Source organism: Saimiri boliviensis, chromosome 1, assembly GCF_048565385.1.
Source record: "Saimiri boliviensis isolate mSaiBol1 chromosome 1, mSaiBol1.pri, whole genome shotgun sequence".
NCBI classification, from domain to species: domain Eukaryota; kingdom Metazoa; phylum Chordata; class Mammalia; order Primates; family Cebidae; genus Saimiri; species Saimiri boliviensis.
This window is the reverse complement of record NC_133449.1, coordinates 241,864,474-241,887,604: the sequence shown is the minus strand read 5'-3', so window position 1 is coordinate 241,887,604 and position 23,131 is coordinate 241,864,474. Positions and strand designations below refer to the sequence as shown.

The following is a 23,131-nucleotide window of genomic DNA, read 5'->3' as shown; positions in this document are numbered from 1 at the left end:
GGAAAAAGCAATGAAAGTTGGTTTTTTGAGAAGGTCAATAAAATTAGTTTAGTTATGGTAGGTGGAGGGGAAGAACCTAAATCACTGATATCAGGAATGAGAGAGGTGACATCACTACAAACATTAAAATGATAATGGAGAAATGTTATGGACAATTTTGTCACTAAATTTGACAAATTGGATGAATTCTTTGAGAGACATAAACTACCAAAGCTCATTCTGACAAATAAGAAATCTGACTGGCTCCAGAGAACTAGAATTTGTAATTTAAAATTTTCACAGATGTAAATTTTTATTCAGCTCTAAATTTTTATTTCATTTATGAGAAAATTTTAGGCCCAGGTTTCACCTGTGAATTCAAACAAACACTTCTGGAATAAAAAATTACCATTCTATATAAACTCTTTTGAAGAGAGGAGAATAGTTCCTAATTTGTTCTATGAGACTGGTATGACCTAACAAAGCCTAACAAAGGTATCACAAGAAAGGAAAACCACAGACCAATATTCCTCATGAACACAGAAGCAAAAATCTTATAAAGTTCCAGCAAATTAAATTCAGCAATAGATAAGAAAGATTAGTATTCTATGGCAAAGGGGTTTATCACAGAAAAATGCAGTTGAGCAAGCAGATAAAATCAATTTTAAAAATCAATCAATGTAATCCACCTTATGAACAGATTTAAAAAAAGGAAAACATTTAATAACCTCAGTAAATTCAGGAAGAGTAAGTGACAAAATTCAGTATTAATTCATGATTTTAGAATAAAAGACTTAGGCTGGGCGCAGTGGCTCATGCCTATAAACCCGGCACTTTGCAAGGCCAAGGCAGGTAGATCACCTGAGGTCAGAAGTTCAAGACCAGGATGGCCAACATGGTGAAACCCCATCTCTACTAAAAATATAAAAAGTAGCCCAGTACGATTGCAGGAGCCTGTGATCCCAGCTACTCGGGAGGCTGAGGCAGGAGAACTGCTTGAACCCAGGAGGTGGAGGTTGCAGTAGGCTTAAACCGTGCCACTGCACTCCAGCCTGGGCAACAGAGTGAGACTCTGTCTCAAAATAAATAAATAAATAAATTATTTTATAAACTATAATAGAAGAAAAAAAACCTACTGCTAACTATACACTTAATGGTTAAAGGGCAAATGCTTTCCAGTAAGATCCAGAACAAAGTAAAGATGTCCATTCTTACCATTTCTATTCAATATTTTACTGAAGTACAAGTTCTAGGAGAGCAAAATAATGCCCAAAAATGATACAAAAATCATGCAGAAGGGAAAAGATACGTAAAACTGTGTTTGATTTCAGAAGATATATAGAAAATCCTGCAAAATCTACAAAAAAGCTACCAGAATAAAAGTTTCTCAAGCTCACTGGATACAAAATCAACATATAAATATTAATTGTATCTGCATTTATTAGTAATAATCAGAAATTGAAATATAAAACACCATTTTAATAGTCAAAATTATGAAATCATAAAGGGATGAATTTGACAAAAGATGTGCAAGACCTGTATGCTGAAAAGTACAAAACACTGATGAGACAAAATTTTTAAACACCACATAAATGGGGATCTAAATAAATACAAAGATGATACAGTGCTAACGGATCTACATTCAGACTAAATATGCTAAAGATAGCAATCTTCCATAAATTAAATTATATATTCAGGGAAATTTTAATCAAAGTTCCAGCTTCTTATGGAGCAGAATGACAAACCAATTGTAAAAGTTACATAGAAATATGAAACAATTCTGAAAAGAACAAAGCTAGAGAATTCATAATACTTGATTTCAAGACTTACTTTAAAGCTTCGGTCAAAAAGATAATGTGGTATTGGCTTAAAGACAGATATACTTGACAAAAAAACAGAAATAAAGCACAGTGAAAGATAGAGTTTAGAAAGAGATACACACACATATGTTTATTAATTTTCAAGAAAAGTGTAAAGGAAATTCAAAAAAGAAGAGTTTTTTTCAACAAATACTGCTGGAACAGTCAGTATCCAAATTAAAAAAAATGAACCTATATTAATAACTCATACTATATATATATGTATATATATATAAACAAACATTAACTCAAAATGGATCATGAACCTAAATACTGAAACCTTAAACTTAAAAACTTCTAACAGAAAACACAGTAGAAAATCTTTATGACCCTGAGTTGGGCAAACGGTTCTTAGATTTGAGCTCAGATCTTAATAGAAAACTTAATAAAATGGAGTTAATCAAATTAGGAACTTAAGTTCTCTAAAACACTGCTGAGAAAATGAAAAGAAGCCAGGCACTGTTGCTTACGCCTTTAGCGCCGCCACTTTGGGCAGATCACTTGAGCCCAGGAGTGCACACAAGCCTGGGCAACATGGCAAATCCCGTCTCTACAAAAAAAATACAAAAATTAGCCAGATGTGATGGTGTGCACCTATAGTCCCAGCTATAGAGGAGGCTGAGGTGGGAGAATCCCTTGAGCCTGGGAAGTCAAGGCTACAGTGAGCTGAGATGATGCCACTGCACTGCAGCCTGAGGGACGGACAGACACATGGACAGAAAGAAGCAAGGAAGGAAGGAAGGCAGGAGGGAGGAGAGACTGGACGGGGGAGTTGGGCGGGGGGTGGGGAGGGGCGGGGGAGACAATTGTGCAGCAGAGTTAATTCAACAGGCCTAGACTGTAAAAACCTTGGACATGACTAAAGCCTGTCTTGAGAACTGTACTCAGTCAGTTCCCTGAAAATAAGCTCTGAGCCCTTGGAATATTCTGTTTGATGAATATTTTTCTACGTCTAGAGCCTTGGGTCACATGGCACAGTTTGATTAGAGTTCATGCTAACTATGTGATATGTGTTGAATCAATTTTTACTCTGGGGGGATGGAATCTACATAGTTAAGTTCAGTCACACAATCGTTGCATGCATACTTGACTGACTCCCAATAAAAACCCTGGGCAACAAGGCTCAAGTGAGCTTCCCTCATGACAACTCACCACATGAGATGTCACACTTCGTTGCAGGGAGAATTAAGCACATGCATGCCACTCTATTGGGAAAGAACTCCTGTAAGCTTACCCCATGTGCCTTTTCCTTTGTTCATTTTAATGTTCCCTCTCACTTTAATAAACTGAAACCAAGAGAAGAGCAGTTATTCTGAGTCCTATGAGTCTATCCCACAAATCATTGCACCTGAGGGTGCAATGATTAGAGTAAACTGACACAACTAGCCTCACAAATGAGATATGCTATAACAACTCCTGCTAGCTAAAACATGGTGAAAGCACTGCTTGAGAAAAGAAAGGATTGCAGGGTAGATAAAGATGAACCTTGATGCCTGATGGTTACTGAGTCACCAATCGTATAAAACAAAAGCTGCATTGTGATAAGTTACTGTAGGCAGAAGTTACCAGTAAAATACAGAAATGATAGAACTAGCTCCTATAGAGCTGGCTCACTGAATGTTTAATAAAATGTAAAATAATGAGAGGCAAGCTAAATATACAATCCCCTTATTTTTAACTGAAATGAAAAATAGCTAAAACAAAAGTTTTTGGGACAGATGGTGGCACTGCACCAAGTTTAGATTTTGGCCTCTTTAAGCAACACAATGAATTTAGAACGATCGACGGTAGATGATCCAGCAAAATTTTTCTCTTTGGTAGCAACACTTAGCAACCCTAAAGCAGCAACTGTAGCTTTAGGGTTGCTATGGGTTGCTACCAAAGAGAAAAATTTTGCTGGATCATCTACCGTCGATCGTTCTAAATTCACTGTGTTGGAAATTTGGTGGATCTTTTTCAATGTGAAGAATTATTATCTCAGCCAAGCAGTGGTTCACACCTGCAATCTCAGACTTTAGGAGGCCAAGGTGGGAGGACTGCTTAAGACCAGGAATTCGACACCAGTCTGAACAACACAGTGAGATCCTATCTCCATAAAAAAAAGAAAAATAAAAAATAAAATTAGCCAGGCATGGTGGCACACACCTGTACTCCTAGCTACTTGGGAAACTAAGGCAGGAAGATCATTTGACTCCAGGAGTTTGAGATAAGACAGCTATAATTATACTATACTCCAACCTAGGCAACAGAGTAACAGCCTGTCTCCAAGAAAAAAACATATATATGGGGTTGAGGGTGGGGAGAATTATCTTTCATTCTGAGAAAATGTCCATGTATTATTATATTATTATTTCTTGCCTTCCAATTTTTAATATTTTGCAACTTCTAACAGTAAAATTTCATAATTCTACTCTAGTTTTCTTTCTTCTATTATTCTAATTGTCTGTTTTTCCCATTCCTGACCCATTCTTTACATTTCCATGACTACAGAAACTTGGTTGCCATGTGGCAGTGTTAAGAGGTAGGGTCTTTGAGAAGCAATTGGTCATGGAGGTTCCAGCCTCCTGAACTGACTAATGCCATAAATGCCAGAGTAGGTTAGCTATCATTGGAGTTCAGCCCCCTTTTCCTTTCTCTTGTATTTACTTCCACCTTCTTTCCATTTGCCGTGTTATAATACAGTAAGACGGCCCTCCCTCACCAGAAACATCACCATGCTCTTAAGATTCTCAACCTCCAGAACTTAAGTTTTGCAGTTAAAAAACTGGAATATCTTTTCTGTTGGAGTTAAAGTGAGAGGAAACATTAATATGAACAAAGAAAACGGTACATGAGGTAAGGTTACACGAGTTCTCTGCCAGTAGAGTTGCACAGATGTGCTTAATTCTCCCTGCAACTATGTGTGAACAAACTTTTTAAGTAAACTGTTTCAGCAATAGGTGAATAAATTTTTGAAAAATAAATTACCCTTTTGGTATTCTGCAATAGTAGAAGAAAACAGATTAAGACAGTGGTCCTTTGTGACTGGCTTTTTTCATTTAGCATGCATTCAAGGTACCTCTGTATTTTAGCATGTATCTGTACTTCATTTCTTTTTATTGTCAAATAATGTGCCACTGTTAGGATATACATTTTATTCATTCATCAATTGATGGATATTTGGGGTTGTTTCCCCTTTTTGCCTGTAAGAAAAATGATGCTATGAAGATTCATGTGTAACTTTTTGTGTGGATACATACATGTCTTGATTCCTCCTGGGTATATATATGCAATAAAACTGCTGTGTCATATAGTAACTCTTTTACCTTTTGAGGTATTTTCACACTGCTTTCTAAAATAGTATACCATTTTACATTGCCACTAGCAATGTACTGCTGTTTCAATTTTTGTACTTCTTCATCAACCCATGTTATTGTCTGTTCTTTAATTATAGCCATCCTAGATGGTATAAAGTGGTCCTGTTTTAAAAATTAGCATTGTTATTTTGTGGAATCAAATTTTTTTCTTATCCTCTGGATGATATTATTTCTTTAAATTCTCGTTGGTTCCCTGAATTGTGTCTCCTTGAGGCTCATCTGCTTAGTTATTCTGAACTTCTGTCTTTCCATTTGGAGGCATTTTACGATGTCTATAATCCTTGTCTGGACATTCATATTTAAACCTCAAAAACTTACTAACAGTGCTATGTTTATGAATAAGGCTTTCTGATGTGTGGTCACCCTGCTTTTTTACGGGAGACTCCATATATTATTACTTAGAAATATTTCTTTGAAAATATTTTATCTCCGGTCTAAGGCTATGTTCTTTTTTGATTAGCAATTTAAGTCATTTTTCTCTTCTCACTTTTATTATAGACAGTCAAGAGAAGCCAAGCCATACCTTCAACACTTCACTTAAATGATCTCCTCAGCCAAAGATTCAACTTCATTCCGCATAAGCTTTATCTTTCACAAAACACTAGGGACCTCTGCAGACAGAGCAACGGAGGGAACTAACAGTACATCATGCAGAATAAAAATGTTAACCTGATCTTTCTGAATTTTGATCTGCACACCACCCCTACTAACCACCTAACCTGGTAATCCTGAGTAAAGAGCCTCACTAGTTTAATGTCTCCAAATCAAATACTTTCAGTTTTCAGATATACGGGTAAGAAGTTAGTAACAGTAAGCTAAGAAGATTTAACCATCTATATTCTGACTTTAAAGAAAAAGCTTTTATTTTAATTCCACACTTGAACTCTGAGTTTTGCAGTAACAGGTTCCTTCAAATCCCAAGGCTTTCTTCATCTCTGTGGGGGCTGAAAGACTCTCTTTCATCACTATTTCTGTCTCTAGGCACATAAATACTTATCTCTTTCCATGCTCTACAACTTGTTAAAATTTTTGTTTGCTTCTATCTTCTCTTCTATATTTTAACCATATGAACTGACACTTTGAACACATGACATTATTGACATTTACGTTTTGAGAAATGATCCTTTTCTGGATTTTTATATTTAAAACTAGAAAATTCATGTCTTCCAAAATTTCATGTCTTCCTCACATGCAAAATACACTCATTCCATCCCAATAGCCATAAATAAGCATTAACTTATTCTAGCATCAACTCAAAAGTTTGAAGTCTAACATCTCATCTAAATATGATTTAAATTAAATGAGTGAAATTCACAGTACAATAGATTTTGAAGCAAACTGATCTCCAGCTGTGAACCTGTAAAAACAAACACATTATGTGCTTCAAAAATACGATGGTGGGAGGGATATACGACAGACATTCCCATTCCAAAAGGAAGAAATAGAGAAGTAAGGGGTAACATGTCCCAATTAACTCCCAACACAACAGAGTAAACAACATTAAATCTTTTTTTTTTTTTTGAGACGGAGTTTCGCTCTTGTTACCCAGGCTGGAGTGCAATGGCTTGATCTCGGCTCACCACAACCTCCGCCTCCTGGGTTCAGGCAATTCTCCTGTCTCAGCCTCCTGAGTAGCTGGGATTACAGGCACGCGCCACCATGCCCAGCTAATTTTTTGTATTTTTAGTAGAGACGGGGTTTCACCATGTTGACCAGGATGGTCTTGATCTCTTGACCTCGTGATCCACCCGCCTCGGCCTCCCAAAGTGCTGGGATTACAGGCTTGAGCCACCGCGCCCGGCAACAACATTAAATCTTAAGGCCCAAGAATAATCTTTAGCTCGATGCTGTCTGTCAGGCCCACTAGGGTGAAGGTAGTCCTGCCCCTGCAGCTTTGCTGAGCAGGGATTTGGGGCCCCACAGCTCTGAGCATCCTTGTTCCTACAACTTGGCAAAATGGCCCTCCATCAGCTGTCTATTCTTCATTCACAGCATCACTGTGTCTGGGAACCATGGCTCTCCTGGGCTGAGGTCATAAGCTCAGGGCTCTACCAGGAGGCTCCTTCCTTTAAAACCCAGGTGGAGCCTGCCATTACCCCTGGCTTGTGCATGTTGCATCCTGGAGGAAATCTAACCCTCCAGAAGGGTGATCACTGCAGCCTCTGCCACACCTGACACAATGAGGCTACACCTGAGGCAACTGATGAACACAGCCCACAACATGAGTTCATGCTGGGCAGTGTGGCCCAAGGTCCCACAGACTCCTGTGGCCCTTACACTGCATTCTTTCTTTGTCTTGAACGTCTTGAACGTCTTGCACATCTTGAACAATAGCTTCTGGCTGCAGTTGAGACTGTTGACTAATCTCCTTATCAGAAGGTCATTTGGCCACACCCTTTAAGTTTGTTCCCAAACAGCTTTTCTCACTCTTTACAATATGGATAGGCTTACAATTTTTCAAACATTTAAATTCTGCTTCATTTTTGATTAGCAACTTTTTTTTTGAGACGGAGTTTCGCTCTTGTTGCCCAGGCTGGAGTGCAATGGCGCAATCTCAGCTCACCGCAACCTCCACCTCCTGGGTTCAGGCAATTCTCCTGCCTCAGCTTCCTGAGTAGCTGGGATTACAGGCATACACCACCATGCCCAGCTGATTTTTTTGTATTTTTAGTAAAGACGGATCAGGATGGTCTCCATCTCTTGACCTCGTGATCCACCCGCCTCGGCCTCCCAAAGTGCTGGGATTACAGGCTTGAGCCACCGCGCCCAGCCAATTGGCAATTTCTTTAAGTCATTTTTCTCTTCCCATGTTTTGCTATATACAGTCAAGAGACGCCAAGCCATATCTTCAACACTTTTCTTAAATAATTCCTCAGTCAAAGATTCAACTTCATTCCTTTTAAGTTCTATCCTTCACAAAACACTAGGGCAGGAATACAATTCAGCCAAATTCTTTGCCTCTTTAAAATAAGAATGACATTTACTCCACTGTGCAATGCAATAACATTGTAGTATTGTAAAATATATATTTAGTCTTTGTCTCTATTGTGGTATTTTTTTTTTTTTTTTTTTTTTTTTTGGAGATGGAGTCTCTCTTTGTCGCCCAGGCTGGAGAGCAGTGGCATGATCTTGGCTCACTGCAACCTCCACCTCCCAGGTTGAAGTGATTCTTCTCCCTCAGCCTCCCAAGTAGCTGGGATTACATGTGCATACCACCATGCCCAGCTAATGTTTTTGTATTTTTAGTAGAGATGGGTTTCATCATGTTAGCCAGGATGGTCTTGATCTCCTGACCTCATGATCCACCCACCTGGGCCTCCCAAAGTTCTAGGATTACAGGTGTGATGTGGTATCTTTTTATACCCATGAGTTGACTGATGGCTGGCAGCCCCTCAGTAACATCAGGATGGAGGGTTAGGACTTTCTGCACCACCCCTCAAAACTCTGGGGAGGAAAGAACAACTGAGAGTTAAGCTGGTCACCAATGGCGAATGACTTGATTAATCCTACCTACATAATGAAGCTTCCATAAAACCCCAAAAGGACTGGGTTTGGGTAGCTTCAAGATAGTTGAACACAGGCAAGTTGCCACAGAGTACCATGTCCAGAGATGGCATGGAAGCTCCATGCTCCTTCCACCATGACTTGCCCTAGGCATCTCTTCCATTTGGCTGTTCATCTGTATCTTCTATAATGTCTTTTTTCTTCTTATTGTTTGTGAGACAGGGTCTCACTCTGTTGTCCAGGCTGGAAGGCAGTGGCGCAATCATGGCTCACAGCAGCTCAACCTATCAGGCTCAATCAAACCTCCCACCCCAGCCTCCTGAGTATCTGAGACTACGGGCACACACCACTACACACAGAAGACTTTTGTATTTTTTTGTAGGGACAGGGTTTTGCTATATTGCGCAGGATGGTCTTGAACTCCTGGGCTCAAGTGATCCATCCTCTTCAGCTTCCCAAAGTGCTGGGATTACAGGTGTGAGCCACCATGCCCAGCTATGTATGCTCTGTAATATCTCTTACAACAAATGAGTAAATCAAAGTAAGTTTATCTCTGAGCTCTGTGAGCTGCTCTGGCAAATTAATCAAACCTGAGGAGGATGGGATCATGGAAACCCCTGATTTATAGCCAGTCAGTCAGAATACAGGTGGCAATCTATTACTGCCAACTGATATCTGAAACTGAAGTCAGGCATGTGAGACTGAGTGCTCAATCTGTGGGATCTGATGCTGCCTCCAAGTAGAAAGTGTCAGAACTGAAATGAATTAAGAGGACACCCAACTGGTGTCTGGGTGAGAATAATCTTCTGCAGAATCTGCCAAACAACTGGTTGCTGGTGAGAATAATTCCCCACACATTTTGGTAACCAGAGGTGCTACGTTGTATTGAGAAGTGAGAGAGTCTAGGAAAAACACTGATTGTTTCCTCTCTATCCTTAGAAACATGTTCTTTCTTTACATGTGACATCTATCAAAATGGCCATTACTGTGCATATTTCCACCAATATTCTTTTCAGAACTATTCAGGTATTCTCTAAGAAAATTGAGGCTTTCTCTACAGCTCTCTTTTAACCTCAGTTCCCACCAAAATTGCCTTTAAAGGTCTGCTCACAGCAAGTAGGCCTATGTATGCATTTCAAAATTCTTCTACCTACTACTGATTACCCAGTTCCAAAGGTGCTTCCACATTTTTTGGTATTTGTTATAGTACCACCTCGACTTCTCAGTACCAACTTTCTGTCATAGTCCATTCAGTCTCCTATAACAAAATACCACAGTCTGGGCAGTTTATAAAAACTAGAAATTTATTTCTCACAATTCTGGTAGCTAGAAGTCCAAGATTCAATGTCTACTGAGGACCCACTTCTTCATAGACAGTACCTTCTAGTTGTGTGCTCACATGATGGAAGGGGAGGACATTGGGTCTCTTCAGACATTTGTAAGGGCATAAATTTCATTTATGAAGTTCCCACACTCAGGACCTAATCACCTCTCAAAGGTCCCACCTCCTAATACCATCACAATAGGGAATAAATTTCAACGTATGGATTTTGGGAGACACAAATATTTAGTCCATAGCAGGAGATGCATGTATGGGGTCATTAAGCTATGTTTAATATTTTGCTTTTGTTATGAAGTTTAATCAACTAAAAACTAGATATGAGATTAAGGTTTACATATAACCACTAACTTCAGCAATTCAGATGCAAAAATCGAGTTCAAAATTCAAATCTTTAGGCCGGGTGCCATGGCTCAGGCCTGTAATACCAGCACTTTGGGAGGCTGAGGTGGGTGGATCTTGAGGTCAGGAGTTCAAGACCAGCCTGGCCAGCATGCTGAAACGCCATCCTACTAAAAATACAAAAATTAGCTGGGTATGGTGGTGGAGAGTAGATTTAGATGTAGATGTAATCCCATCTACTCTACTCAGGAGGCTGAGGCAGAAGAATCCCTTGACCGTGGGAGGCAGAGGTTGCAGTGAGCCAGGATGTCACCGCTGCACTCTAGCCTGGACAACAGAGTGAGACTCTGTCTCAAAAAAAAAACAACCAAAAAAATTTCAAATCTTTAAAAAATATTCTGTTCAATAAAACATAACTTTTAAAAAGTGGAAAATTTAATATGGTTTTAGAGTGGTTTCATCCTATTTCTTATGTCATGAACTTATTTTAAATAGTTGGAAATTATTTGGGGTTACTACAAATTTATTGAGTGACTTACCTCTTCTTTTCCTAATGTTAAGAGAACATCTTCAGTCAAAGGAATTACTACAAAAGTAAAACAAAACAAAACAAAATTATACATGTATTTAATTCCCAAAAATCAAGCATTTTGCAGTTTTCTAAAACTCTTTTCCTCTCTATTTATATAATATACAACTTTTTGTTTCCCCAAGACAGTTTCCCTCTGTCACCCAGGCTTCAGTGCAATGGTGCGATTTGGCTCACTGTAACCTCTGCCTCCCTGATTCAAGCAGTTCTCGTGCCTCAGCCGCCTGAGTAGCTGGGATTACAGGCCTGCACCACCGTGCCTGGATAATTTTTGTATTTTTAGTAGAGATGACAGTTTTGTCATCTTGGTCAGGCCAGTCTCAAACTTGTGACCTCAAGTGATTCACCTGCCTTGACAATACACAACTTTTAAGAAATGTGGGTAGTTTTTATTTTTATTTAATATCTTTGCACATATAGCCAACTATATATAATTTTAGAGAAATTTGACCCTATTTGTGTACCGTTTAGTGCCTTTTTCTTACCTTTTGTTCTTCAAATCCTCAAAAGCAAAGCTAATAATCTATAGTGTGTTCCTCAAATACTTTCCCTATAGTCATCTATCCTATGTACACATATATAACACACATATACACATACATATACTTAAAAGGGTTACTTTTATCATCATTGGTTTTACAAGAATGGGGTCATATCATACATATCACATTCATCTTACTTTCAGTCAATAAAACCCACAGGGAAACCTAGACCTATATAGGTCTAATTTGTAACTTTTAATGGCTACATAATATTCCAAAATGAATATACTGTAATATACTGAATGACTGTCCTATTGAACACTTTGATTTTAGACTTTGTGTCTAGTTTTTAGCCACAACAAACAAGGATGCAGTAAGCATACTTTTATATATGTTTTCATGTACTGGTGTTCTAATTTCTATAGAACAGATTTCCAGAAATAAAATTTCAGCAGATGAAACATGTACTTTGAATCTGAATAGAGAATGTCAGCTTTCTAAAGACATTCCCATGAGCTATGAAAAAAAAAAAAACAGCAAGAAATATAACAAACGCTTCTAAAATTTTTGCCAGCCTGATGAGTAGAAACAAATGTGTAATTTTGTATAGCAAATTTTAATGTGTTCAATCCTTACGCTATAAATTTTTCTATCCTAATGAAGTGTTATTTCAAATTTCAGAAATGATACGCTACTAAAAACTTTCAAAGGTATCTTTTCAAAGGTATCCAGAAAGCCTTCAAACAGGAAAGAAGTTTCTACATGTGCTTCGTAGATATGGTTGTATTAGAACTGGTTATAGGCAGCTAGTAAATTATTTCAAAGCTACTAAATTATTCAGTGCCTGGTAAGGGCTTGCTCTTTGCTTCCCAGATGGCGTCGTCTTGCTGTGTCCTCACATAGCAGAAGGCGAAACAGAAAAAAGACTAGACACTACCTTCAACCTCTATTATAAGGTCACTAATCACATCCTAAAGACCTCACTTTTTAACATTATCATACTGGTGATTAAGTTTTAACATGAGTTTTAGGGGGCATATTTAGGCCATGGTAGACAGCTATTATCAAAAAGGCAGAAAGTAACAAGTGTTGGTAAGGATATACAGAAACTGAAACCATGTGCACTGCTGGTGGGTTTGTAAAATGGTACAACCATTATGGAAAATAGTATGGTGGTTCCTCAAAAAACTTAAAACAGAACTATCATACGATCTGCTAATTTTATTTCTGGTAGACATCCAAAAGAATTGAAAGCAGGGCCTCAAAGAGATAACTGCACATCCGTGTTCATAGCAGCACTCACATTCACAGTAACGAAATGATAAAAGCAACCCAAGTTTCCATTGACAGATGAATGGATAAACAAACTGTGGTATATACATACAACCGAATACTATTTATCCTTAAAAAGAGAAGGAAATTCTGATATGTGCTACAACATGGAAGAACTATGAGGACATTACACTAAGTAAAATAACCCAGCCACAAAAACACAAATACTCTATGATTCCATTATATGAGGTATCTAAACCAATTAAATTAATAGAAAGTAGAATTGAGGCTGCCAGGGCTGGGAGCAGATGGAAAAGGAGATGCTGTTTAATGTGTATAGAGTTTCAGATTTCCAAGATGAAAAAGTTCTGAAGATAACACTGCACAAAAATGTGAATATACTTGACACTACTATGAACTATATACTTAAAAATGGTTAAAATTGTAAATTTTGTATTTTACCATGATCAAAAAAATTTTTTAAACTAAACAAAACCTCAGGAACTTGGGTAACTATAACAAAGGGTCTAATATTCATGCTATTGAAATTCCAAGAGAGGAGAAAGAAGGTGGGGAGAGTTGCTGAAAAAATATATCAAATCACAGCCAAAAAGTTCTCAAATTTTACGTAAGACATAAATCTACATATTCAAGAATGTGAGTGACTCCTAAATAAGATAAAGCCGAAGAAATCCATGCCAAGATACATCATAATTATTTTTCTAAAAGCTGAAGACAAAGAAAAAATATCCCCAAAGCTGCCGGGAAAAAAAAAAAAAAAAAAAAATCAATGCCTTCTCTATAAAGCAAAACCCATCAGAATGATAGCATATTTCTCATCAGTACCAACGGAGGCAGAGAGAAGTGGCACATTTTTTAAGTGCTAAAAGAAAACAACCCTGAATTGCATATCCAGTGAAAATATCCTTCAGGAATGAAAGGGAAATCAATAAATTCTTGGATAAAGAAAAACTAAGAAAATCTGTCGCCAGCAGACCAACTCTAAAAAGAACAGCTCAAAAGGGTTCTTGAAAGAGAAATAATAAAAGAGGGAATTTTAGAAGGTAAGAAAGGAAGAACAAACAATAGAAAGAATAAAAACATGGACTAAAGCTACCATAAATCCTACAGCCACAAAAAAATAAATTCTGCTAACAACTTCAGCAAGCTTGGATATGAATCCTTCCTCAGGCCTTTGAGGAGAATCTATCATTGCAGCCATGAAATCCCGAAAGAGAGGACACAGTTAAGCTGTGTCCAGACTCCTTCCTGCAGAAACTGTGAAATACTAAATGTCCTCAGACTCCTGACCTACAGAAATTGTGCGACAATGAATGTGTATTATATAAAGCCACTCCAAAAAGCCTAAACAAGATTGAGAAAATGTTGATAACTGTAGAATCTGGTCTCTGAGTTTACTGCAGTTAACCATGTATTTTTTGAAACTTTTAAGTTTGAAAACTTCCATAATTGGGGAGGTGGGGAAACCTACTGTGGTTAAGGATTAAAAAGACAATTATAACAATCTAATGGACTGGTAATGAAAACCCAAAGCAAATCTGTGGCTGCAGGACTCAATATTTGTTAACTAGCAATATGTTTTAGTTCTAATGTTTTTGTTTTTCTGTTTTTTTTTTTTTTTTTTTTTTTGTTCCCCCCCTTCCTCCTTCACGAGACAGAATTTCTTGTTGCCCAGGCTGAAGTATAATGCAGCAATCTCAGCTCACTGCAACCTCTGCATCCCGGTTTCAAGAGATTCTCCTGTCTCAGAATTCCAAGTAGCTGGGATTTACAGGTACACACCACCACGCCTGGCTAATTTTTGCATTTTTAGTAGAGACAGGGTTTTACCATCTTGGCCAGGCTGGTCTCAAACTCCTAACCTCAGGTGATCTACCCACCTCAGCCTCCCAAAGTGCTGGGACTACAAGAGTGAGCCACTTTGGGAGTGGCTCATTTGTTCTAATTTTAACAAGTGTGCTATATGCAAAAAATTAAAAAGAATCTAAGAGGACTCTTAAATTGGTAGCTGATCAAATACACTTGATCAAATACACCATTCAATGAGCAAGGAAACATAAAAGGTCAATTCATAAATCTGAGGTGTCTATAAAATATTTTGGAAAAGATGCCTAGGAGATACAAAGATATTAGAGTCTGATATTGCAGAGAAGTCTGGTTTAAATATATAGATCTGTAAGTTGTTATTGGTTGATTTGTGTCCTCATCTCCAAATTTGTATGTTGAAATCCTAATCCCCAATACCTTTGAATATTACTGTATTTGGAACTGGGTATTTCAAGAGGTAATTAAGTTAAAATTAGGCCATTATGGTTGGCCTTAATCCAGTAACACTGGTGTCCTTATAAGAGATTAGGACGTAGAGGGAAGACCATGTGAAGACACAGAAGGAAGACGGACATCTGCAAGCCAAGGGAAGAGGCCTCAGAAGAAACCAACGTTACTGACACCTTGATCTTTAACAAGTATCTTCTAGAATTGTGAGAAAATTAATTTTTGTTATTTAAGCCACTTAGTCCATAGTAGTTTGTTATGATAGCCCTAGTAAACTAATATGGAAATTACTATCATAGATATAACAGATAAAAACTGGAGAAGATATAACGCTGGTATAGCATATAGGGTCCTCTGAAGAACATGAACACATGGAAGTTATTATTATTGTTCCATTTACAAAACACAGGCAGAGTAGATTTAGTATAATTCTTGCGGGCCCTAGGATTGCTGGAATGATAAATGAGCATTGGTTTTAACTCAGGGTCACCAGCTGCATTAGCCCTTATCACAAGTCAACCTGTCCTGTTATATAACACATAAAAAACAGCAGCAGAAGAGAATCACTTGAACCCAGGAGGTATAGGTTGTGGTGAGCCGAGATAGACCACTGCACTCCAGCCGGGGCAACAAGAGTGAAACTGTCTCAAAAACGAAACAAAACAAAACAAAAAAACAGGAACAGAAGATATAATGCTGGTATAGCTTATAGAACATGAATATTTTAATATTTGAGGCTGGGCACCATGGCTCACGCCTATAATCGTAACACTTTGGGAAGAGGACTCGGGTGGATCATTCGAGGTCAGGAGTTTAAGACCAGCCTGGCCAACATGGCAAAACTCCATCTCTACAACAAATACAAAAATTAGCCGGGCATGGTGGCAAGCACCTGTAATCCCAACTACTTGGGAGGCTGAGACAGGAGAATTGCTTGAACCTGGAAGGTGGAGGTTGCAGTGCGCCAAGATTGTGACACTGTATTCCAGCCTGGGTGACAGAATAAGACTCTGTCAAAAAAAAAAAAAAAAAAGGCCGGGCATAGTGGCTCATGCCTGTAATCCCAGCACTTTGGGAGGCCGAGGCAGGTGGATCACGAGGTCAAGAGATGGAGACCATCCTGGTCAACATGGTGAAACCCCGTCTCTACTAAAAATACAAAAGATTAGCTGGGCATGGTGGCACATGCCTGTAATCCCAGCTACTCAGAAGGCTGAGGCAGGAGAATTGCCCGAACCCAGAAGGCAGAGGTTGCGGTGAGCCGAGATCGTGCCATTGCACTCCAGCCTGGGTAACAAGAAGGAAACTCCCTCTCAAAAAAAAAAAAAGAGTATGAGCAGCTTTTGAGATGCTAACTATACTGCTGAAAAGGCAATAAGACATACAGTTGAGGGCAAATTAAAATCACAATTGTGTAATACACATGTATCAGAAATTCTCAAATTAATGACTAACAGGCAGTAGTAATGATGTGGAAAAATGGCTGATATTGGCATGAAGACAGTAATTAAAGCAAATTATGGATAAAACTGTCTAGGAAGAGAATGAGGAGAAAACAACTGCTCCTTGGGGAATTTCAATAATTAGGACAGAGAATAATAAGCCTACAAAGGAGACTAAGAAGGGAAGCATGAGATGGAGGACAGTTAAAGGAAACAGTGGGAGAAGAAAGCAGCAGGGAGAGATACAGAAAAAGAGGGTGCATTCCAAATACGCAGGGACACTTTGGAGATAGTCTAAGTTTAGTTCTAGACCACCACACTAAAGCAAGCATCATAACAAAGTGAGTCACACAATTTTTTTGTTTTCCCAGTACACACACAAGTTTTGTTTATATTTGCTGTAGTCTATAATAAACTATGTATTAGCATTGTTTCTAAAAACGTATATACCTTATTTAAAAAGAAAAAACCTATCACTAAAAAATGCTAACTGAGATGCCTAATCTCAGCCTTAGGGGAGTTGTAATTTTTTCTGGTGTAAGGTCTTGTCTCAGTGTTAATGGTTGATAACTCGTCAGGATAGTGGTTGCTAAAGTTTGGAGTGGCTGTGGCCATTTCTTAAAATAAGACAACAATGAAGTTTGCCACGCAGACTGACTCTTCCTTTCACAAAAAGATTTCTCAGTAGCATGAGATGCTGTTTGATAGCATTTTACCCACAGCAGAACTTCTTTCAGAATTAGTCACTCCTCTCAAACTGTGACATTGCCTTACCAACAAAGTTTATGTAATACTCTAAATCTGGTGCTGTCGTTTCAACCATGTTCAAAACATCTTCACCAGGACTAGATTCCATCTCAAGAAACCACTTTTTTTTGCTCATCCATGGGAAGCAACTCTTCATCTGTTCAAGTTTTATCATGAGATTGCAATGATTCAGTCATATCTTCAGGCTCTACTTTTTTTTTTTTTTTTTTTTTTTTTGAGACAGAGTTTCACTCTTGTTACCCAGGCTGGAGTGCAACAGTGCGATCTCGGCTCAACGCAACCTCCGCCAGGCTCAACGCAACCTCCGCCTCCTGGCTTCAGGCAATTCTCCTGCCTCAACCTCCTGAGTAGCTGGGATTACAGGCATGTGCCACCATGCCCAGCTAATGTTTTGTATTTTTAGTAGAGACGGGGTTTCACCATGTTGACCAGGATGGTCTCGATCTCTTGACCTCGTGATCCACCCACCTCGGCCTCCCAAAGTGCTGGGTAGGCTTGCGCCACCGCGCCCGGCCTCAGGCCCTACTTTTAATTCTAGTTTTCTTGATACTTCTACCACATTTGTAGTTACTTGGAAGTAATCCATGAGGGTTAGAACCAACCTCTTGCACACTCCTGTTAATGCTGGTATTCTGACCTCCCATAAATCACGCATGTTATTATGCAGCTAGAATGGTGAAGACTTTCCAGGTTTTCAATGTACTTTGCCCAGATCCATCAGAGGACTTATGGCAGCTACAGCCTTACAAAGTGTATTTCTTAAATAGTAAGACTTCAGTTGAGATGGCTTCTTGGTCCCTGGGCTGCAGAACACATGTTGTATCAACAAACATGAAAACATTAATTTCCTTGTACATCACCATCAGAGCTCTTGAGTGCTAAGATAGGGGCAATAACATTTTGAAAGGAATCCTTTTTTTTTTTTTTTTTCCTGAGTGGCAGGTCTCAACCATGGGCTTAAACTATTCAGTAAACCATGCTGGATTAGTAAACAGGTGTACTGTCATCCAGGCTTTATTGTTCCATTTACAAAACACAGGTAGAGTAGATTTAGTATAATTCTTACAAGTCCTAGGATTGTTGGAATGATAAACGAACACTGGTTTTAACTCAGGGTTACCAGCTGCATTAGCCCTTATCACAAGTCAACCTGTCCTTCTGAAGCTTTGGAGCAAAGCATCCACTTCTCTCTAGCTATGAGAGCCCTAGATGGCATCTTCTTAAAATAGAAGGCTGTTTTGTCTACACTGAAAATTTGCTGTTTAGCATAGCCACCTTCAATTATCTTAGCTAGATCTTTTGGAAGGCTTGTTGCAGCTTCTGCTTCAGTACTCCCTTGCACTTTTATGTTATGGAAATGACTTCTTTCCATAGACCTCATGATGCAACCTCTACCAGCTTCACACTTTTCTTCTGCAGCTTCCTCACCTCTCTTAGCCTTCATAGAACTGAAAAGAGCTAGGGCTTTGTTGTGGATTAGGTTTTGGCTTAGGTAATGGCGTGGCTGGTCTGATCATCTAAGCAGACCTCCGTATCAGCAATAAGGCTGTTCTGCTTTCTCATAATTTGTGTGTTGGCTAGAGCAACACTTTTAATTTCCTTTAAAAATTTTTCCTGCACTTTGGGAGGTGGAGGAGGGCAGATCACATGGTCAGGAGTTCAAGAACATCCTGTCCAACATGGTGAAGCCCTGTCTCTGCTAAAAAAAAAAAAAAAATACAAAAATTAGCTGGGTGTGGTGACATGCTGCTACTCTGGAGATTGAGGCAGGAGAATTGCTTGAACCTGGAAGGTGAAGACCGCAGTGAGCCAAGATTGCACCACTGCACTCCAGCCTGACAACAGAGCAAGACTCTATCATAGAAAAAAAATTTTTTTTTCCTTTCCATTCACAACTTGGCTAACTGGCACCAGAGGCCTAACTTTTGACCTGTCATGACTTCTGACATGCCTTCCTCATGAAGCTTAATCATTTCTAGTTTTTGATTTAAAGTTAAAGATGTACAACTCTTCTTTTCATGTAAAAACTCAGAAACGGGCTGGGTGCAGTGGCTCATGCCTGTAATCCCAGCACTTTGGAAGGCCGAGGCAGGTGGATCACGAGGTCAGGAGTTCAAAACCAGCCTGGCCAAGATGGTGAAACCCCATCTCTACTAAAAATACAAAGTTAGCCAAGCATGGTGGCACACGCCTGTAATCCCAGCTATTTGGGAGGCTGAGGCAGGAGAATTGCTTGAATCTGGGAGGCAAAGGTTGTAGTGAGCCGAGATTGCGCCAATGCACTCCACCCTAGGTGACATAGTGAGATTCTGTCTTAAAAAAAAACAAACAAAAACTCAGAAACAATTGGAGGGTTATTAATCGGCCTAATTTCACTATTCCTGTGTCTTAAGGAAAAGGGAGGGCCAAGGAGAAGGAGAGTGATGGGGAAACAATTGGTCAGTGGAGCAGTCAGAATACCCACAACATTTATTGATTAAGTTTACTGTCTTATATAGGTGCAGCTTGTGGTTCCTCAAAACAATTAAAATAGCTCAACGACCACTGATCACAGATCCTCCTAAAAGATGTAATAATAACTTGAGTCTGAAATACTGTGAGATTACCAAAATGTGACACAGGTTCACCACAAACTGAATTTGTTAAACATAAAGTATCTGCAAAGTGCAATAAAGTGAAGCACAATAAAATGAAGTGTACCTGTATAGACATACATTGCATAAACCTAAGCTTTCATAATAAAAAAAAAAAGATGTACTAGTTGAATATCACAACTATACATTTTTATGCTGTCTTCTATTTCCTAACTGAAGACAAAAATATAGTTGGCACCAGTTGGACAAGACAGAAGACATCATACAAACTATGTGGCCATTTTGTGTAAGTATCTAAAATAAGCTAACTTTACCATTTTTCTCTTCCACTAGGTAAATTTCATTAATTAAGAAACCATTTACTGGCACACTTGTAATCCTGACATGTTGGGAGGCCAAGGCAGGAGGATCCCTTGAGCCCAGAAGTTCAAGACTAGCCTGGGTAACATGGTGAAACCCCATCTCTACAAAAAAATACAAAAATTAACCGGGCATGGTGGTGCACACCTGTAGTCCTAGCTACTCAGGAGGCTGAGGTGGGAGGATCACTTGAACCCAGGAGATCGAGGCTGCAATGAGTCATGACCGTGCATTCCAGCCTGGGCAACAGAGTGAGACTCTGTATCAGAAAAAAAAAAAGGGAACAATTAACCATTTCTAGTGAGCATTTAAGGCAGCATCTATGAGGATAACATAATGGCTATAATAACGTCTCCGTAATCAAGCTTATTATAATCTAATGTAAGATATGTTTATCAATAATAATAAAAGAAGCACAAAATAATTCATAGAAAAGAAAAAAACTGAGTGACTTCCCAGTATCAATGAAATTTGGGCAATCTCGAGAAGGCCAACTGGAGCTTGTAATTTTTCTTACAATCATTAAATTAATTTGCCATTAATTTGTTTATAAAAAAATCTAAAAATAAGAATCTTACTTTCAGGTGTTTTTTTCTGCCATTGACTGAGTTCAGCAGTTAAACATTTTACTTGCATAATTAATAATGATAGCTATAAAAGAAGAAAACAAAGTCATTTTCTGTGGAATATTCATAGATGAAAATATAAACATTCTTAACACTTTAATACTTGGAGGGCTGGCATCCCTAACTCTCACGTTGTTCAAGAGGCAACTTCATTTTAATTCTTAATCTGTTCTTCCACAGATCCACTCCGAAGTCAATTCCATAAGTCTCTGATTATTAAAATAGATATCTTTTTTTTTTTTTTTTTTTTTTTTTTGAGACGGAGTTTCGCTCTTGTTACCCAGGCTGGAGTGCAATGGCGCGATCTCGGCTCACCGCAACCTCTGCCTCCTGGGTTCAGGCAATTCTCCTGCCTCAGCCTCCTGAGTAGCTGGGATTACAGGCATGCGCCACCATGCCCAGCTAATTTTTTGTATTTTTAGTAGAGACGGGGTTTCACTATGTTGACCAGGATGGTCTCAATCTCTTGACCTCGTGATCCACCCGCCTCAGCCTCCCAAAGTGCTGGGATTACAGGCTTGAGCCACCACGCCCGGCCTTAAAATAGATATCTTAATCCTTTTCTTAAGCTAAGAGTAAAATCAACTCAGATTTGACACAGATAGTAAAACATCTGTGACTATTATACCTAACACAAAGTTAGCAGTATTTGTTCTAATGTATATATATATATTTTTTTTTGAGATGGTTTGCTCTTTCACCCACATTGGAGTGTAGCGGCACAAATCTCAGCTTATTGTAGCCTCTGCCTCCTAGGTTCAAGTGATTCTCATACCTCAGCCTCCTGAGTAGCTGGGATCATAGAAGCACACCACCAAGACCAGTGAATTTTTTTGGATTTTTGTTAAAGATGGGATTTTGCCATGTTGACCAGGCTGGTCTTTGTTCTAATTTTAACGAGGTAGCGTAACAGCAACCAACAAGCAATTTACTCAGTTGTTAAACATATGTATCACTGTTAAAAGACAAAAAATAAAGAAAATACTCTCTGCTGGGCATGGTGGCTCTCACCTGTAATCCCAGCACTTTGGAAGGCCGAGGAGGGTGGATTACGAGGTCAGCAGTTCGGGACCAGCCTGACCAACATGGTGAAACCCATCTCTACTAAAAATGCAACAAAAAATTGCTGGGTGTGGTGCCAAGCACCTATAATCCCAGCTACTTGGGAGGCTGAGGCAGGGGAATTGCTTGAACCAGGGAGGTGGAGGTTGCAGTGAGCCGAGATCATACCATTGCACTCCAGGCTGGGTGACAGAGCAAGACTCCATCTCAAAAAAAAAAAAAAAGAAAGAAAGAAAAACAAAAAAGAAAATACTCTCTTATTTTATATTAGCTTGTTCTATAAAGTTTTTAGAATATTATTCCAACTCTTAAAGCAGAAAGAATAAGAAGTTTTCCAAATGATTGAACATACAGGTATTAACAAAGCTATTTAAACTTGAGAAAAATAAAGACACATATACTTACTGTCCAAAATACAATGAAGGCCACTTACCTATTTTTTAGGAAGAAAAAGAAGATTCATACCTTAGCATTTACATCAGTGAGTGTTTCAGTTCCAGTAAGTGATAATTTATTCTGACACTTGATTTAAAAAGTAAAAAAAAAAAGCAAATCACACACTATAACTCATAGACAATTCCCTTCCCCTTTCCTTTTGTACCAGGCCAATATAACACTCTTTCAAAGCAGAAACATCTAATAGAGAAGAGTTTATTGAAATTTCTGACTTTCTAAGTAAGAGGATTAACGCAGCCAAACAAGTCCCAAGGTGAATACATCACAAGGAAAAAGAAACACTAGAATGAAGAGGAAAAAAAAAAAAAAAACTAATAGCTAAAATGAATCATAAGCCAGATAACTGGAAAGTGGGAGATAAGAGAACAAGAGGGAAAGCAATATAGAAAAATAACAAGATAGTTTTCTAAGAAATCCTAAGAAAATAAAGCCTTCAGGAGACAGTGTTTCTTTGCTATTAAGAAAGTCCAAAACTGTTCATGATGATTACATATGAGATAAAAATATGATTAAATTCTATTTCTGCTCATTTGTAGTACAGCATTTCTCTATAAAAATTTTAAGCTATTTTTAAATCCAAACTTCTGTACTACTAAAAAATATCTGAAGAAAAAAAATGGTAGGGGATTATAAAAATTAGCTTAAAAATACATTAAGTACCAAGTATTTATATTAAAAATAATTTTAAGAAAAGAGAAAAACCTGGGATCATAGGAGCACACCACCAAGACCAACTAATGTTTTTGGATTTTTGTTAAAGATGGGGTTTTGTCATGTTGGCCAGGCTGCTCTTTGCTCTAATTTTA

At 38.5% G+C, this 23,131-nt stretch overlaps 1 protein-coding gene across 9 annotated transcripts in view; it reads right to left on the bottom strand.

The window, feature by feature from the left end:
• The window catches only part of CENPK (centromere protein K), a 65,703-nt gene that overhangs the window by 30,076 nt on the left and 12,496 nt on the right, over positions 1 to 23,131 (bottom strand). For 8 of the 9 annotated variants that reach the window (XR_012513635.1, XR_012513634.1, XM_074385494.1 and 5 more), the window contains 3 exons: positions 22,335 to 22,391; positions 20,760 to 20,832; positions 10,919 to 10,965 (listed from right to left, as the gene is read on the bottom strand). Coding sequence is in view for 7 of the 9 variants with exons in the window: in XM_074385494.1 (XP_074241595.1) it covers positions 10,919 to 10,965; positions 20,760 to 20,832; positions 22,335 to 22,391 (177 nt within the window). In the remaining 2 variants the exon portion in view is untranslated. The remainder of the gene's footprint in view (positions 1 to 10,918; positions 10,966 to 20,759; positions 20,833 to 22,334; positions 22,392 to 23,131) is intronic. The other variant, XM_074385514.1, reaches the window with a different exon arrangement.